The 15805-nt window shown below is 49.5% G+C and overlaps 1 protein-coding gene across 2 annotated transcripts in view; it reads left to right on the plus strand.

Moving 5' to 3' along the window:
• The first annotated feature begins 372 nt into the window (after positions 1-372).
• Positions 373-15805, plus strand: part of ADGRD1 (adhesion G protein-coupled receptor D1) — a 125640-nt gene continuing 110207 nt past the window's right edge. Inside the window, exons 1-5 of one of the 2 annotated variants that reach the window (XM_072953375.1) lie at positions 373-1014; positions 1102-1138; positions 11384-11467; positions 13584-13679; positions 15509-15631. In XM_072953375.1, coding sequence (XP_072809476.1) covers positions 949-1014; positions 1102-1138; positions 11384-11467; positions 13584-13679; positions 15509-15631 — 406 coding nt within the window. In that variant the 5' untranslated portion in view covers positions 373-948. The remainder of the gene's footprint in view (positions 1015-1101; positions 1139-11383; positions 11468-13583; positions 13680-15508; positions 15632-15805) is intronic. The other variant, XM_072953376.1, reaches the window with a different exon arrangement.

Below are 15805 nucleotides of genomic sequence, written 5' to 3' on the forward strand. Positions count from 1 at the left end.
TTCATTCGCCTGGGAAAGGGTTAAAGAGGAAAATGCCAGAATCATGCGGAGGGCACGGGGATGCAGTTTATTGTCTTTCCCCACCCCCTAGATCATCTCTCTTTCTTTGGGCAGACAAAATTCAGCTCTCCACAGGGTTTATGGTTTGACGTACGTTTTGTATTTGTTGGTATTTGTGCCGACTTCTGAGGGTGTTGTTGGAAGGCACCTAACGTGGACACAGCGCAGGTCCGTTCCCTCTGCTTCTGAACCTAAGGTCCTGAAAACGTTTCCAGTTGCTCTTAACAGACCGGAGTTAGGACCCAGGAAGGGCGGAGCAGCCACGGGATATAAATAGAGAAGCAGAGCAGAGCGAAGTTTGCCGAGCGGGCCTGACATCACTCACTCTCTCCACTCCGGGCGCCGGGGACGGACAGACAGGACGGACGCACGAGCTGTGAGCCGGGGTCAGACCGCCAGGAGCTGGGCAGAGACGCACCAGCTGGGGCGCCCGCGGGGGCTCCAGAAAAGTCCTCCCACGTCTAGGAAGGAGAGAACCGTCCAACTCCAAACCTGCATGGAGACAATGAGGACTCTTGACATAGAAAGGAAACCGTGAGGGGCCACGACCTCCCTCTGCGAGCCTGAGGCTGAGCGCTGCCGCCGGGGCTGCTGCTCCTCCCCGGCCCCGGCCCGCCCGCGCCCGCGGTGTGTTTAGCGGTCACCGGAGACTGAAGCGCCTGAAGGCGAGGGACAAACCCCGGTCAGCTCCCCACGGCTGACTCCCTGCGTTAACTCTCTGTGGTTCACAAACTTTGGAGAAACAGATTGTGGGGGTTTTTTCTTTCTTTCTGGAACCTGTGAAAATGTCGCTTTCCCAAGGAAGTGAAAGCTAAAGAGGACACTTGGCCAGAGACCCTCAGGAATTCCCCTCGGACCACATTTTCACCTCGTGGGGGGAGAAACACCATGAGGAAGCTGCTGCCCCTTTGCTGCTGGCGTCCCTGGCTGCTCTTACTTCACTGCGGCTTCCAGGTAACGTCCCGGCCGCTCTCACCCCGGCGGGCTGGGTTCTGCCGCGAGGCTCCCCGCGGGTCTCACAGTGTGGTGTTTTGTGCGCAGGTGCACGGAGCCGTCGCCAGGTCACAGGCCCATCCAGGTAAGGCAGCTCCCCTCCCGCTCCGCGCAGCGCGGGGGTCTGGAAGCAGTTTGCTTGTCTGTTTCTGCACCTGTGGGCGAGGGGCCCTTCCTGGGGCGCCTCTGGCCCCCAGCTGCCCTGACACCTTGCCCTCCGGGTCACTCTGCTTCACCGCCCTCGTCCGACTTGGAGAAGCAGGTCTCCCGGTGCGCGCCCGGGGGCCTCTGGCTCTGGGGCATTTGAAACCTTGTGATTCAGGAAACGGGGTGAGCTCAGGTGGAGGGAGTAGCTCTGTCTCGGGCCCCCATCGTGCGTCTCCTGCGCAGATTCGCTGGAGCGGACTTAGTGCTCCCTCCCCGCCCTGTTCTGTCCCAGTCCCAGCATGGGAACTTGGCCCCTCCCGCCCTTCCGAGGAAACCCTCTGCCTGCGTGCTTCCCTGCTGCCGGGCCCACGTTTCTTCTGCCGCCGTGAGTCCTCGGCCTGCAAGTACTGGCACTAGGCTCTCCGCCGGGGCGGGCGGAGAGGGCATGAAGCCTTCCGCTGCCTCCTCTGCAGCCAGAGGCCCAGCGCGTAGAGGCGGAGGCCCGTGTGAGGGTGGCGGGAATTTGCTTGGCTGGTCCTCGATCCCATTTGCTGCTTGGCTGGCTTGTGTGTGGTGGAGGGGACCCCAAGTCCTTGCTCGGGAGCTGTGAGAACAGCCCCGGCCTCAGGGTGAGCACGCCTCTGACCCACGATTTCTCCTACGGGCAGCACTGCCCGCCTCCCCGGAGAGCTGGGCATTAACGACTCACCGGAGGTTGTGGGCACGGCACCCCGGCCCACGCAGGTCCCAGGGGACAGCTCAGGTCTGGAGGGAGCAGCAGCGCCCTGCGGGTGAAGGCGGACGTGGGGTGGGGCTCCGTCCCCTTCGGAGGGACGCTGCGCTCACGGTGGTGTGGGGACATCCCGCTGTCCCCCGCCTCCACCTGCCCTTAGTGGTTCTGGTGTTGCCGTTTCTCTCTCGTCCCCACGTTCAAGTTAAATCTTCTGTTGAAAGGGTGTGAAGGCAGTGCATTTGCACCGGCTCCCCATTCCAAAATGCTGAAAGAAAGAAAAGGGCTTTCTGTGGTTGGGGATGGAGAACTCCATCCAGCACCACGTGAAAGAGAGCCCCTCTCGCTTCTCCACGCCTGGAGGCTCCTGCTGGCTTCCCAGGGGAGATGGGGGCAGCCCTCTGGCCGGGGATGTCACGCAGAGACACCAGGCCCCCTTGAGGCCCCGGCCCGGGCAGGCGGAGAGGAAGCTGTAGGTGTTTCCCACTTCAGGCCTTGGCCATGTGGAGGCCACCGTGCCCACCCATGTCCACCCATGTCCACTCGCATCCTTGACCCTCAACTTCAAGGAATGGCTTGAATTCAGTCCTGGTTCCATGGAGAAACTGCTCCTCTCACGTCTTAACTTAGGGTTGGGAAAAAAGCGTTCCTCGGTCAGCTAACCACTGTAGAGAAGTAGTAATGATACTGACGATCACAGAAGTGTTACTAAAAAGAATCAACGAGCGCCAAAGCCCGTGTGGAGAACTGGGCCCGGGGTGCTGGCTGCTAAGCCCCGGGCCGCCTGGCGCGCGGCGCTCGGCGCTTGGAGGGCGCTGCTCCTGACGAGTTCTCCAGCCGTCGCACGCTCGCTCTTCTCGTCCTCCGTCACCCCGACTGTGTGGTGCCCTTTATTTCCTTCTCTTCTGCCTTCCCTCCTTCCCACTGAGAAGAACCTAGCTGGGTCTTCATCCCCTGTGGACGAGACGTTATTGCTGCTTTTCCTTTTCTCCCTCTCCTCCCTCCTCCCTCCCTCCTCCCTCCCTCCCACCTTCTGTCCTTCCGTCTCCCTGTCTCCCCTTTCCTTTCCTGCCATCCTTTCTCTCCTATTCCCTCCCTCTCCCTCTCCAGTCCTTTTACCTTGTCTTCTCTTCCTCCGTCGTGGACCCTGCTCAGCCCCTTCCTGCTGACAGGTCAGACCCCCCACTGTCGCTGCAGCGTCGGCCCCTGGGAGCCTTGCTGCGTTTCTGCTTCTGCCCAGGACACCTGCAGCATCCCGAGGGGAGCCTGGCGGAAGAAGCCCGACCCCCAGCCGGCCTTCCCGAGGGTGACCGCCTAGGCACGCATCAATGCGCAGAGACCCTGTTCCTAATGGGAAGAAATTTGGGGTTTTTTAAAAATATATATATATTTTTAATTGGAGTGTAGTTGATTTACAGTGTTGTGTTAATTTCTGGTGCACAGCATAGTATTTCATTATACACATGTGCTCCTTTCAGATTCTTTTCCGTTATAGGTTATTACAAGCTATTGAATACAGCTCCCCGTGCTGCACAGTAGGACCTTGCTGTTTATCTGTTTTGTATGTGGTGGTGTGTATCTGCGGATCGAGTGGGAAGAGATGTGGACACGGCCTGAGTACTTGTGAGTGTGGCCGTGGCTATGTGAACTGTAGCCTTTTATTGTGAGGAACGCGAAGTGGGAAGTAAGAACGCCAAGATGATGGCGTGTGGGGTGGGGTTACGTCGACCCCGTACAACCCCCAGCGCCTGGAAGGGGCCTCGTCACTCTCCTGCTGCAGGTGAGGACGTGCTCTCTCCCAGAGAGTCAGTGGCTGGCTCTAGGGCGCACGGCCGGTACGGCACAGTGGTGACTTGAGGCGGTCATGGTGTGGAGGGGCTGGGGGACGGGTGCCCTGGCTGTTAGGTGAGCCTGAAGCGGGGGTCCCCAGTAGAGGCTGGATCCCTAGTCTCCTGAAGGGCAGCCTGTTTTCCAGCACACCCACGCCAGACCGTCCTTTCTGAGGCCCTAACCGGATGAGTCCGCATTTCCTGCTTCCCAGCACCGTGCTTACGCACAGTAGGTGCTTAGTTAAGTGCCCGCTGGCTGGATGAGCGCCGTCAGCTGATTTGCTGGCCTTCTGCTGAGCTGAATCACTGAAGATGGCCAGCCTGGTGATTTCAGTGCCCAGCTGGGGGTCTGGCTTCATTATCTGGCTCGGCTGTCTGCATTTCCCGGGTCTTTCTCTCCCCCCATGCAGGGAGGCATTTAGTTTCACCAATAGTTGGAAAACAACCTCAGATCCTTTTGAGTCTTTGCGTTATCTGTGTTCTGTCATTTTGGAGACATTACAGCATGCTGTGGCTGGAAGGACCACAAAGCTCTATCTAGCCCACCTCCCCATTTGACAGCAGATGGAGGTGAGGCCCAGAGAGGGGAAGCTGGGGACCCCACCCCACATCTGAAACCTTTTCTCTGGCCACAGGCTGCCCGAGTTCTTGCTCGGGCCCCGAGGACGGTGTTCGGAAACTGTGACCGTGGGTAGATCTAATCCATGAATGGTACCAGCCAAGAGATTGCACGTCATTTAAAAAAAGTTTATAAACAGATGACTTTTGTAATGAGGAAAGGGGGACTTAAAACCCATGTCATCGTCCACAAGTTTCCTGGCCCTGGGGGACGTGGGCAGCTGGTTTCATCTCCAGGAGGCAGTGCCGCGCCCCTCACTGGCCCCAGTTAGAGGGCCAGGCGGCCAACACGTGATTATGGTAATTATAATTCCCTCTGTTTACAGAGTGGCTTTTTTTTTCCTGGGTGAATCAATAGTTTTTTTCCTTTATTTTTATTTTTTAATTGAGATATAACTGGCATTTCAAATTGTATTAGCTTTGGTGGAGGGGTATAGCTCAGGGGTAGAGCACGTGCTAGGTGTGCACAAGGTCCTGGGTTCAACCTCCAGTGCTTCCATTAAGGGGAAAAATATACATTTGTTTCAGGTGTTCAGCATAATGGTTTGATATCTGTACCTTTTGTGCAATGATCAGCACAGTATGTCCAGTTGGCGTTTGTCACCAGCATAGTGCTGTATACATAGCCTCTAAAGGACCGTTGGAACCACAAGGTCAAGGCAGAAACCTCATTCTTCATCCGCCTGGTGCAAACACAAAAGTGTTTATGATGGAATTGGTAAAAAGTAATGTTTATGCCCTACTGAATGTGAAAATTAGGCAAATACAGATTTGGGCGGCATCAGAATTACATATGTAGTCTTTCTGGTTTATTCTTTTGTTTATTCATGATCGCATTTCATCATTCATTCTACCTGTATAGTTAAAAAAATTTATCTTTAAATGGAGGTGCTGGGGATTGAACCCAGGGCTTCGTGCATCTAAGCGCACACTCTACCCCTGAGCTGTACCCTCCCCCACTACCTATATCGTTTAAGAAAATTAATTGCTGACATCAAGATTGAGAGGAGATTTCAGATGCAAAACCCTGAATTTCTGGTGCACACACAGACACGTGCCAGCCCGTTTTGGACGTGGGGAGACCGCGCAAACGGAACAAGGTCTCTGTGCTCAAGCTGCAAAGAGCCTGATGCAGGAGGGAAGCAGCAAGCAAGCATACTAACAAACAAGAGCGTTCAAATAGCAGTACGCACCGCGAGGACACAAAACGAGCAAGTGGGAGAGAGCGTGGATTGTGGTGGTGGCCAGGAGTGGTCAGGGAAGGCCCCTCAGAGGAGGTGTCCTGGGGGCTGAGGCCCGAATCACAGAGTGAGTTTTGCACAGTGAGAGAAGAGCCTTCCGGGCAGTGGGGACGGCAGGCCAGCCCTGCCGTGGCGGTGAGCTTGGTGTGTCACGGGCAGAGCAGGACGGAGCCGCCACCTGCCCAGCGGCTGGCCGGGACCAGTCTTCCTCTGGGTGGCGTAGATTTCTGCGGAATAGTCAGCAGAACACAGGACATATTTCCCTGCACAGATGCGAGGCGTAAGGGCTTCGCTTCAGTGACACAAAGAGTAACAGGGACGGGATAGAACTGGGAAATCAGGAAGAAAAACTGAGCGGGAAAAAAATGAAAGGCTTGGTTCACTTTCTTTTTGAATATTTTCTGTTTTTGGTGATAAATGTTTCCTTTTACTGTTACTGTTTTACTTTCCAACCAGTGTCAAAGAAGGATTTGCCGGCCGCTGTCACTGCTGTCACTTGCGATACTTATTACTGCTTTAAATTGAAGTACAGTCAGTTGCAACGCGTCTATTGCAGTGTCTCTTTCTGAATATTGTTTGTTTGCTGAAGGGGAGCTAGTGAGGTTTCTCCATTGATTTCCACCTGGAGGAGGCACTGGGGATTGAACCCGGGACCTCCTGGGTGCTGAGCGTGCACTCTGCCACTGAGCTATACCCTTCCCCCTTCTCTTTCTGAATATCGATGCCTCTCCTTTCCTCCCTCCTTACCTCCCTCCCTCCCTCCCTCCTTATCTCATCAAACTGGATCCAGGGAACATTCAACCCAGACGGGAAGTTGTCCCTGAAGAACTGATGTGGCGATGCAGGCTGAAAACCCCTCTCCTAGCTTATCTTTTAGGGCCGGGGACGTTGTGAAGTCCCTGTGTGAGCTGGGTTATCACACGGCTGCTGCCTTGTCTAAGCAGACATTTAGTCTGTATGAGAGTTTATCTGGTGAAAACCAAGGTGATTGTACAACCCTGAGATCTCATGTCACCTTCTTTTTGGAAAAACAGCCAGCGTGAATTATTTGCAGAGAATGAGATCTTCTTCTGACAGTTTCAGGGTGATGGGTGATTTGCCCCTTAGGTTATAAAAAGGCATCTTCATGTTACATTCAGTTCTTTGGCACTTGGTGACATCTCGCAATGTTTTAATTTTAAAAAAAAAACAACAACCCTTAATTGCTAGCATTAACATTTGGGGAGATTTCAAATGAAAAAACCTGGGTTCCTGGCTTGCCTTTGGAAGTGGGCGGCCTGGCTTCGTCCTGGGACCTCCCTGCAGAGGGGTGATCTGCTGTCCTGGGGAGCAGCCCTCTTCTTTGGAGGGGACACACAGTGTCCGACTTGCCCCAGCCTCCACCCCTCCCGCCTCGAGACTTCAGTACCGGAACTCGGGGTGATTCCTTTGTTTCCAGCCTCTGTCCTGGTGGGTCCCCGCCTGTGCCTTCCAGGCTGGAAACCGTCTTGAACACCATGCCTGGCCTCGGTCCAGGTACCTCCTCGTGTCCCTGGCCCCTGTGGATATTTCAGTCATCACCCCCTCCATTCCTTCTTTGCAGTCTATTGGACTAACTCAGTGCTGATCGTTAACCAGACATCTTGGGACCAGCGTGGTGGGAGTTTCACCCTCGTCCACAGTGCAGTGGTGTGGAGTGGCCGCCCCTCCTGACCACAGACCCCCCTTCCCATCACTCACACTTCCCATCCCTGGGCTGGCTTGGACGGGGCAGACACAGTCCCTTGATTCTGTCAGCACTGCTGCCCAGAACGGACGTGGCCATTTGTAAACGGAGCTGGCAGGAACAGATTCATTACCCACAGGGTTTACTTTCTAAGGATGAGGATGCTGAAGATACAACGTCTGTTCTTTGGGCACAGATGTTATTAGTTCCTTTTCTGACTCCCCCCCTCCCCCAGATGAACTGAATAACAAGTCTGGGATGTTTTCTCCTCTTCAAAATGAATATCCTAGATTTCCCAAGAAAGCATGGTAGAAATGAAAGTGAGCATGTCTGAACACTGTGTTTCGCATTCTCACGATTGCAGTGCTGGCGAGAACCATTCCCAGCGGAAGTCTGCTAAGTCTCTTGACTTCCAGTTTGGACCCATGTCCATAATCCGGGAGGGACCGCCTCACTGATGCAAACTGAACAGCAGACCCGATGATGTGGGGCTGGGTGCGTGGTTTGCATCCTGCAGACAGAAAGTTAGACGGGGCACTTCCATTTTCGTCTGAAAATTTAGCGTGGACATCACCTATGGTTGTTTGAATTGTGAAGCCAGCCTTAAAATACTTTTTAAAAGAATACAGGTCTGAACATTCAAATACAACAGAAATATAAAGCTTCTCACATCTTATACCCACTTCCTCAATTTCTTCTCCCCCAAAATACGGTTATCAGTTTCTAGGGTGTCCATCCAGACCTGCCCACTTCTCTTTTCCTCTTCCCTTCCTCCCTGACCGCTGACAACTGTATTTTACACAAATAGTTCATAGCACATACATTTTTTCTCACTTTGAGTTTTAAAAATGTAACAATGTAACCTGAAGAACATTCTATATCCATGCCTGTATATGAGCCTCAATATTTACCAGCTACACACTAGACCATTATAGAGACGCCCCGTATTTGCCCAGCCTGCTGTTAGTGAGCATGTATGCTGTTGGCAGATTCTTGATACTATTAAAAAAAATGCAGCTGTTACTTTTGCATGTACGTCTTTGATCACGTGCATGAGTGAATCTGCAGAATAAATTCCCAGGCGTGGAATGACTGGATTGCATGGAGTGTGCACTTAAAGTTTTGATAGATATTACCATCCTGCCCTCCAGAAAGGCTGTGCAGATTTGAACTCTCACCAAAAAAGTGGTAGAACCTGCCAACTCAGTGTATATAACTTTTTGTTTGCCAGCCTGACAAGCGAACAGGCCAGCTCATTGCAGTTTTAAACATGCGTTTTAAAATTATGAGCAAAGTTGAGCTTCTTTCCATATCTCTAAAAATCATTTGCATTTCTTTTCCTTTGAGCTGTCTGTGTCCTTGGCCTCAATATTCTGTTGGTTTCAATTTCCTTAATGACAGGAGTTTTATTCGCAGAATGAATTTAATACAGCTAACAATAAATCAGTATGTTTTACTCTAGGTGTTCTATAAATACGGTTCCCCAGTTTAATTTAGCTTGATTCATTCTTTAGAACAGGAAATATTAAAAATCTTCTGTACAGAAATTTTAGAGTAAAAACTTTTTAATTAAAAAATTGTTTTAATTAAAAAAATTTCATATTTATAACCTGCTTGCCTCAGAAGCTTTTATGTTTTGTTTTATGGTATTTAAATTTTGATCCATCTGGAAATTGTTATAGTAGAAAGAGGGAGGTGAGGATCTTAATTTTTTTGTAGGTGGCTGATGGGTTCTCATATCTTTGGCTGAATGAATGAACTTTCTCCTCTGATTTAAAATACCGTCTATGTAATAAATTAAAATTTCATATATGCTTGGGAATATTTATGGGTTTTCCCCCACTGAACTGTCTATTCGTGTGTGAGACCACATCGTCTTTACCATCCTGGCTTTACAGTGCGTCTCAACGTCTGCTGGGGCTAGTCCCCCTCCCCCACTGTCCTTTCACGTCCTCTCTCCAGATTTTCTGGGTTATTCTTGCTTATTTATCATTCTGTATAAGATCCACAGTCAGCTTTCTCTGACACAGAAATCTCAGGATTTCTACACCAAATTTCCTAATATATATATATATATATACATATATATTAATTAAAGGATAGGTGACATTTTAAATGATTTTTTGAGTTTTCTTTATGAGGAATAGGTTAAGCCCACTATGGACGACAGTACAGAGTTTCCTTAAAAAACTAAAAATAGACTTGCCATATGATCCAGCAGTCCCACTCCTGGGTGTATATGTGGAGAAAACTCTTGTTCAAAAAGACACATGCACCCCAGTGTTCATGGCAGCACTGTTTACAATGGCCAAGACATGGAGGCCGCCTAAATGTCCATTGCCAGGTGGATGGATAAAGAAGTTGTGATGTGTTTATATATACACAATGGGATATTACTCAGCCATAAAAAAGAATGAAATAATGCCGTCGGCTGCAACGTGGATGGATCTAAAGAACTCCATTCTAAGTGAAGTAAATCAGACAGAGAAAGACAAATATCATACGATAGCACCTATATGTGGAATCTACAAAATGATACAAATGACCTTACTTACAAAGCGGAAACAGACTCACAGACATAGAAAACAAACTGTGGTCATTGGCGGGAAAGCAGGGTGCGGGAGGGTTAGGTTAGGAGTTTGGGATTAACGTATGCACACTGCTGTTTGTAAATAAAGATAAACAACAAGGACCTATTGCACAGCAGAGAGAACTGTATTCAATTTCTTGTAATGAGCTATAGTGGAAAAGAATCTGAAAAAATATGTATGTATGTATATGTGGAACTGAGTCGCTTTGCTGTACACATGAAGCTAGCATTGTAAATTGACTACACTTCAAGGCGAAATAGGAATTAAAAAAAGAGTAAGTTAAGTCCTTGATTTACCCAAGGGTTCTTTTACACCCTTCAGTATTGTTCTATTGTGTTCTTCACGGGCACGTGGTGTAGTTCTTCCTCTTTTGTTCTTAAATGTCTTGTCTTTATTGGCTGCATTTACAAATGAGAACCTTGCTTCTGTTTTTTAGCATTATTCTTTGAATACAGGAGAGCTACTGACATTTGCATATTTAGTCTGTATCAGCCGTCTTACTAAGTTCTTTTATTGTTTGTAACAGTTTTTCACTTTCCAAATTCTTTTCTTATTTGTAATAGCTTTTCATTTTCATTATCAGGCACACATCATTTGAAAATAATGATCGTATTATCTTTTTTTTTTGCAATGAACAACCCGAAGATTCCTTTCTTAATTTTAACTTTTCTAGGATCTGGCAGACATTAGGGCATTTCGTCATCTGGACCGTTATTTCCACTTTTGGGAACCCATCACAGAGAACTAGTCCAAGAGAAGATTCAAGTTAGGAGAATGGTTGAGTGTGTGACGGTGCAGCCTCCCGAGGGACAATTACTCCAGCTTGATTATGAGGGCTAGAGAGAAGAAAATACATGAAATAATTCATGTGGTATTAAGGGAGAAGAGCTGGGCCAAAAAGAATGTATCTGCCCAAAATAGCATCTGTTCAAAGTACTAGGCTCACGGAGGCAATTTTGGAACAATTCGTTTTTAGTATGGCGGAAGCAGACAGAGAGCAGAAAGGTCAAGACCAAACACCATGCCCAGCACGACAACGGTGCAGGTTTTCTCGTTTTTCAGCCTTATTTTTCCCTCTCGTCTGATTGCATCAGGCACTTCTAAAACTCGGGAAGGGATGATGGGATAATGGACTTTCTCGTCCTGTTTCTGGCGCGTGTGGGCGTGCTTCTCTCGTGGCACCATTACACACCGTGGCTTTCATTTTCTTTGGTTAAAAGATCATCTCCCTTCCAATTTATTCTGTTTTATCCTGTACAAATATTCATTGATGTTTTAACTTATTGAGTTTTTCGAAAACCAGGAGTGGCTGTTGAGTTTTTATTCACATGCCTTTCGAACCCACCCCACGGCCCCTGCGACGCTGACTCCACCTCCCGTTCCTGATGCAGGTGGTAAGTAGCTCCTGGTGTCCAGCTCTGTCTTTCCTAGTGGTGATTTAACATTGTCATTGTTTTTTTACCCCCAAGGGTTTGAAGTCTTGGCTTCCGCTTCCTATTACTGGCCATTGGAAAATGTGGACGGGATCCACGAACTTCAGGACACGACTGGAGGTAGACACGGGTGGTGAGAGTAACTGAGGCTGTCGGCAGGGTGGCTCTCGGGAATCGGGGGGGCCTTCGGGAGAGACAAGCAAAGAGCACTGCGTTGAGGCCAGGATGATGGAGATTAATATGCATCTGTGTAGCTTCCCCCAATCATTGTTATTGCAAAGTATTGTACTGGAACTGTTATAGATTTTTATGATTGAAGGACAGTGTTTATGATTCAAAATACTATTAAGATGTGCATTTTCTCCAACAACCTTAAAGCAAAAGCAGCTGTTTTAAGCTTTAAACTGCAGACGATAGATCAGCCTCTGTACGAGCACAGATGGATGTTTCCAGAGTAGACCCACCTGGCATCAGCGACATGCCTGTCAAAACAGGGGTCCATCTGAAACTAGCGCCAAAGGTCGTGCCAACAAGATGAACCCCCTGTTTGCAGGGTCACCATTTCACTCAGCAAAGATGCCCCCCTCCTACCCGTCAGCTCCTCTGCACATGACTGGCAGCTCCCCTTTGAAAAGATCAAACATCTAAGATGCTTCCGGTGGTCCCCAATTCCATGCGAAGTCGTTAATGTTTCCAGTTGACTCAGTTCAGACATTGCAGAAGGCACCCCCACCCCAATCTCCCCGAACGCTTTTTCCATTCCAATAAGAAGCTTTTGTAAAGTCCAAGTGCTGAGTGGTTTGGGATGCTTTTCCATTTTAACTTTTCTTTCCTTGCCGCTCTTGGTCATGTCAGACGGCCCACGTGAACAGCAAGGGCTTATGTGCTGTCCTCACACGTGCTCGCAGAGTCCGTACTGGCTCTTTGTAATGGATAAAAAAAAACAAAAACACGCGACGCGTTGCCGATCACTGGGCTCCCACACCAGCACACGGCTGTTGCCTTGTTCCCGGGACTGAACGGGCTGCTGTAAGTTGCCGCCTCAGATTCTAAAACGTTTCCCTTGCAATTTGCAAATGGAGAAGCATGACAGGTGAGGTCTGGGCGGCTGGCATCCTGAGAGCAGCAGCTCGGCCAAGGGCGGGGTCATCCCCGTCGGCCGGGCCACCGCCCTCCGCCCCCTGCTGCCTCGCGCTGGCCTGCGTATTGCGCAGCAGTGGCAGCCGCGGTGAAAATCCGTCCAGTGGCTGCGTATTTGCTCCATAGAATCTGTACCACATGGGTGCAAGTGCCCCGTGGAAATCTATTTTATGACTAGCTCAGGTTAAAAGAAATGGCTTCCCCTTGTTTTAATCTGACTCTCTTTTCTCAAGGCCTTTATTATAAAGCCTCTGAAAGGAGATCATTCCTCCAAGTGGAAAATGCATTGTCCGAACACCTCCTAACACCTTAGCAATTACTTCAAACAGGGTCTCCGGTAATGAGCAGTGTATCTCCTTGCCCCCTTGACTCAGCTCATTGTGGAAGATGACCAGACACAACCACACTGTGGTGGAGTTTTGTTCCCCGAATGTATTAATTCCCCATAAAACAGGGCATATACCGATGTTTGTCCCCAAACCCTCGAAAGATGGAGTTTTCACCCATTCTTTATGTTATAACGCTCTGCTGGCTGGCATGTGTCAGTTTGATTATAGACTTCTTAAGAGGGAAACAAAAGGCCCAGAATCCATCAGCACGTCTTGCTGCTGGGGACAGCTGAGTGGCGCTGAAGCCACTGCTGGGCGCACTGCTCTGTCATTTGTTGCTGAGTTCTCTGTTGCTTTGTCCATTTGTCATAGTAACGTGTGGTCATTTCCATGCCGTGTTTCATGTTCCATCCGTTCTTGTGACATCACAACCATTAATCCTCTTGTGAAGGCTCTTTTATGGCCGAGTTGATTTCATATCTCTCAACTGGGGGTCCGATGGCAGGGGGAGCCAGCCAATGGGACCCACTGTTTGCGGCCAAATGCGGTGGCACGTGCACCCCGGCTTCCGGCCTGAACCGGCCGCTGGGGTCTGCCCTGACGCGGACTCCGCAGGGGAGAGGGTGCTAGGACTTAGAGACAAAGTCTGCTGGGTAAAAGGCAGGCTTCTCAACGCGTCAGCTGAGTTGAGAGATATGGGGATCCATTTGTGTTTTGTGTCACTCATTCATTGTGCTTTTTCTTTTTTCTTTTGTTGTTTCACCCAGCGTTACGAACCCGCAACCTCACTGTGCTTCTTCCCCATAATTCTACCTTTGTTTATACCAATGACTCTGCCTACTCAAATTTCCCTGCGACCGTAGGTGAGCACTCGTTCCTTCTGTGTTCTGCCGAGTTCGGATCTGCGATGGGCGTCCAGTCCAGCCCCCTTTGGTTCTCTGTGAAGTCCCTGTAGCTTGGCGAGCCAACAAGAAAATGTCCCCAGAAAGGAGCCCAGGGTCCAGGATCCTGAAGATGGCTCCTTCGAGTTAGGGCTAAAGAAAGTGTCCCAGATTGCCCTGGATAGGTGCTTTCAAGTGACCTGGGTCTTCCAAACCAGCTGCTTGTGTTTAGAACGATACAGACGTAAGATGAGATGCTTTCTAAAAATAGCAATTGTTTGGATTTTTAAATGGATTATATACTCTTTTGGGGGAGGAAAAACATGCCCTTCTAATGGAAAATCCAAGCTGATTTTAGCATACCTCATCAAAAATTTGATCTCTTCCAAACATTAAAATCAGCGTTTCTTCTGTAACTGGAATTAAAAAAAAAAACTCATTGGAAGCTGTTACATAAACTGCACACCCCCAGGAGTCATGGTTAAACGATTTCTTATTTAATAACCTCCAGACCCCGTATGTTTCCGATTTTTCTTGCCCAGCACAGAGCGACAGGGTAGCACCAGCCATGGTATCTCCCTGATCAGCACAGAAAATCAGCTCAGATACTTCAGGTCTCACCGAGGGTCTTTTTCCAACGTACAACCCGATTGCTCTTTCAGCTACGAGATGTTTCACTTCTAGGATTAATTTTATCCATCAAACAGGCTGGTTTGGGGGTTTCTATAGCCTCATTCAATCATGCAACTGCTAGTTATTTGCCCTTTTAATTTTATAACTATATGAATGCCACCCCCCGCCCCCACCAGCAATAAATGAGATAGAGGGAAGAATAATGAGTTTAAAGACAGACGGGAAACACGCTGGAACCCTTCAAGTTGTTTATCCCCATGGCAACGGTTGTTAGCAAACCTGAGCTCGTGGCGTGGTCCGACACCAGAACCCGCACCTCCGGTACGTCTTCAGTGGGGCTGACCGCTCCGCGGGCGGTGGGCGTGTGTCCATGTGCCAGACAAGGCAAACGGGCAACTTTGACCTCGGTTAACAATCCGTGACAAATCACCCTTGGTCTTCGTAGTCTCCCCTGATCCATTCTGTAAACCATTTACATCACACTCACACCATCAGATAGGTTTGCTACGGGAATGGAACAAAACAAAACGATGACGGAGTTTGCGTCTCAGCCAGGACAGCTGGCCCTGAGGTCTTGTCCTTGGCGGGCTCCGCTGGGCCGGCTCGGAATGTAACTCTGGGTTTTCCTCCGGGAGCCTGAAAACGGATTCTCGTCAAGTCACGGGCTCCCAAGCCTAGGATTGGGGCGCTTCCGATTAGAACTGAAAAGGAGACAGAGTTCAGGGGTAGTTTTTTGCTGAAACTTGCATCTCAGTGTTTCACTTGGAAAGTCTAGTGTCAAGGTGGCCGTGGGAAGGACTCGTGAACAGGCTGATGGAATGAAAGTTTAGGGCAGGAGGAGATGCCAATCATAGTGCTCCTGGCGGCTCCGCCGTCGGCAGATGCAGGCATTAGAATCTCACTATGTTATAGGACGTACTATACCCTAGAAAATACTAATATGGTAGGATATTTACTCTTAAATAGTCACCCCAACCTACATTGCTGATAATTTAGTTATTAATAATTAAATGTTAATGCCATTAATATTATAGAATAGCAATGCTAGAAATACGTAATTATAAAGATAAATCATGCAGTGTGTTTAGATGTAAGTTGTCTGTAAGCCTCACACGTCTTTGGACTTTTCATCTCGCGCGGTTATTAAGCGATGCTGTCTCGCCGTTCTTCTCGCTTAGACATTGTGGAAGGGAAGGTCAGCAAAGGCGTTTACTTCAAGGAGGACAAAGGAGTCACGTTTCTCCATTACGGGAGCTACAAGGCTTCCTGCATCAGCAACCCAGCGCAGTGCGGCCCTGAGGGTGAGTGACGGGCCACCGTCTTCTTTTTTAATTCATTTCACTGTCAGGTAGCATCTGCTCCTCTGGGCCGGGGCAGATGCGGAAGTGAGGTTCCCGTGGGCTGCGGGGTGCGTGAGAACCTCACACGTGGACCCGAGCGGACGGGAGAGCGGGGGATGGGGGCACCTAGAATTG

This window comes from Vicugna pacos, chromosome 32 (assembly GCF_048564905.1).
Source record: "Vicugna pacos chromosome 32, VicPac4, whole genome shotgun sequence".
In the NCBI taxonomy this organism is placed as follows: Eukaryota; Metazoa; Chordata; class Mammalia; order Artiodactyla; family Camelidae; genus Vicugna; species Vicugna pacos.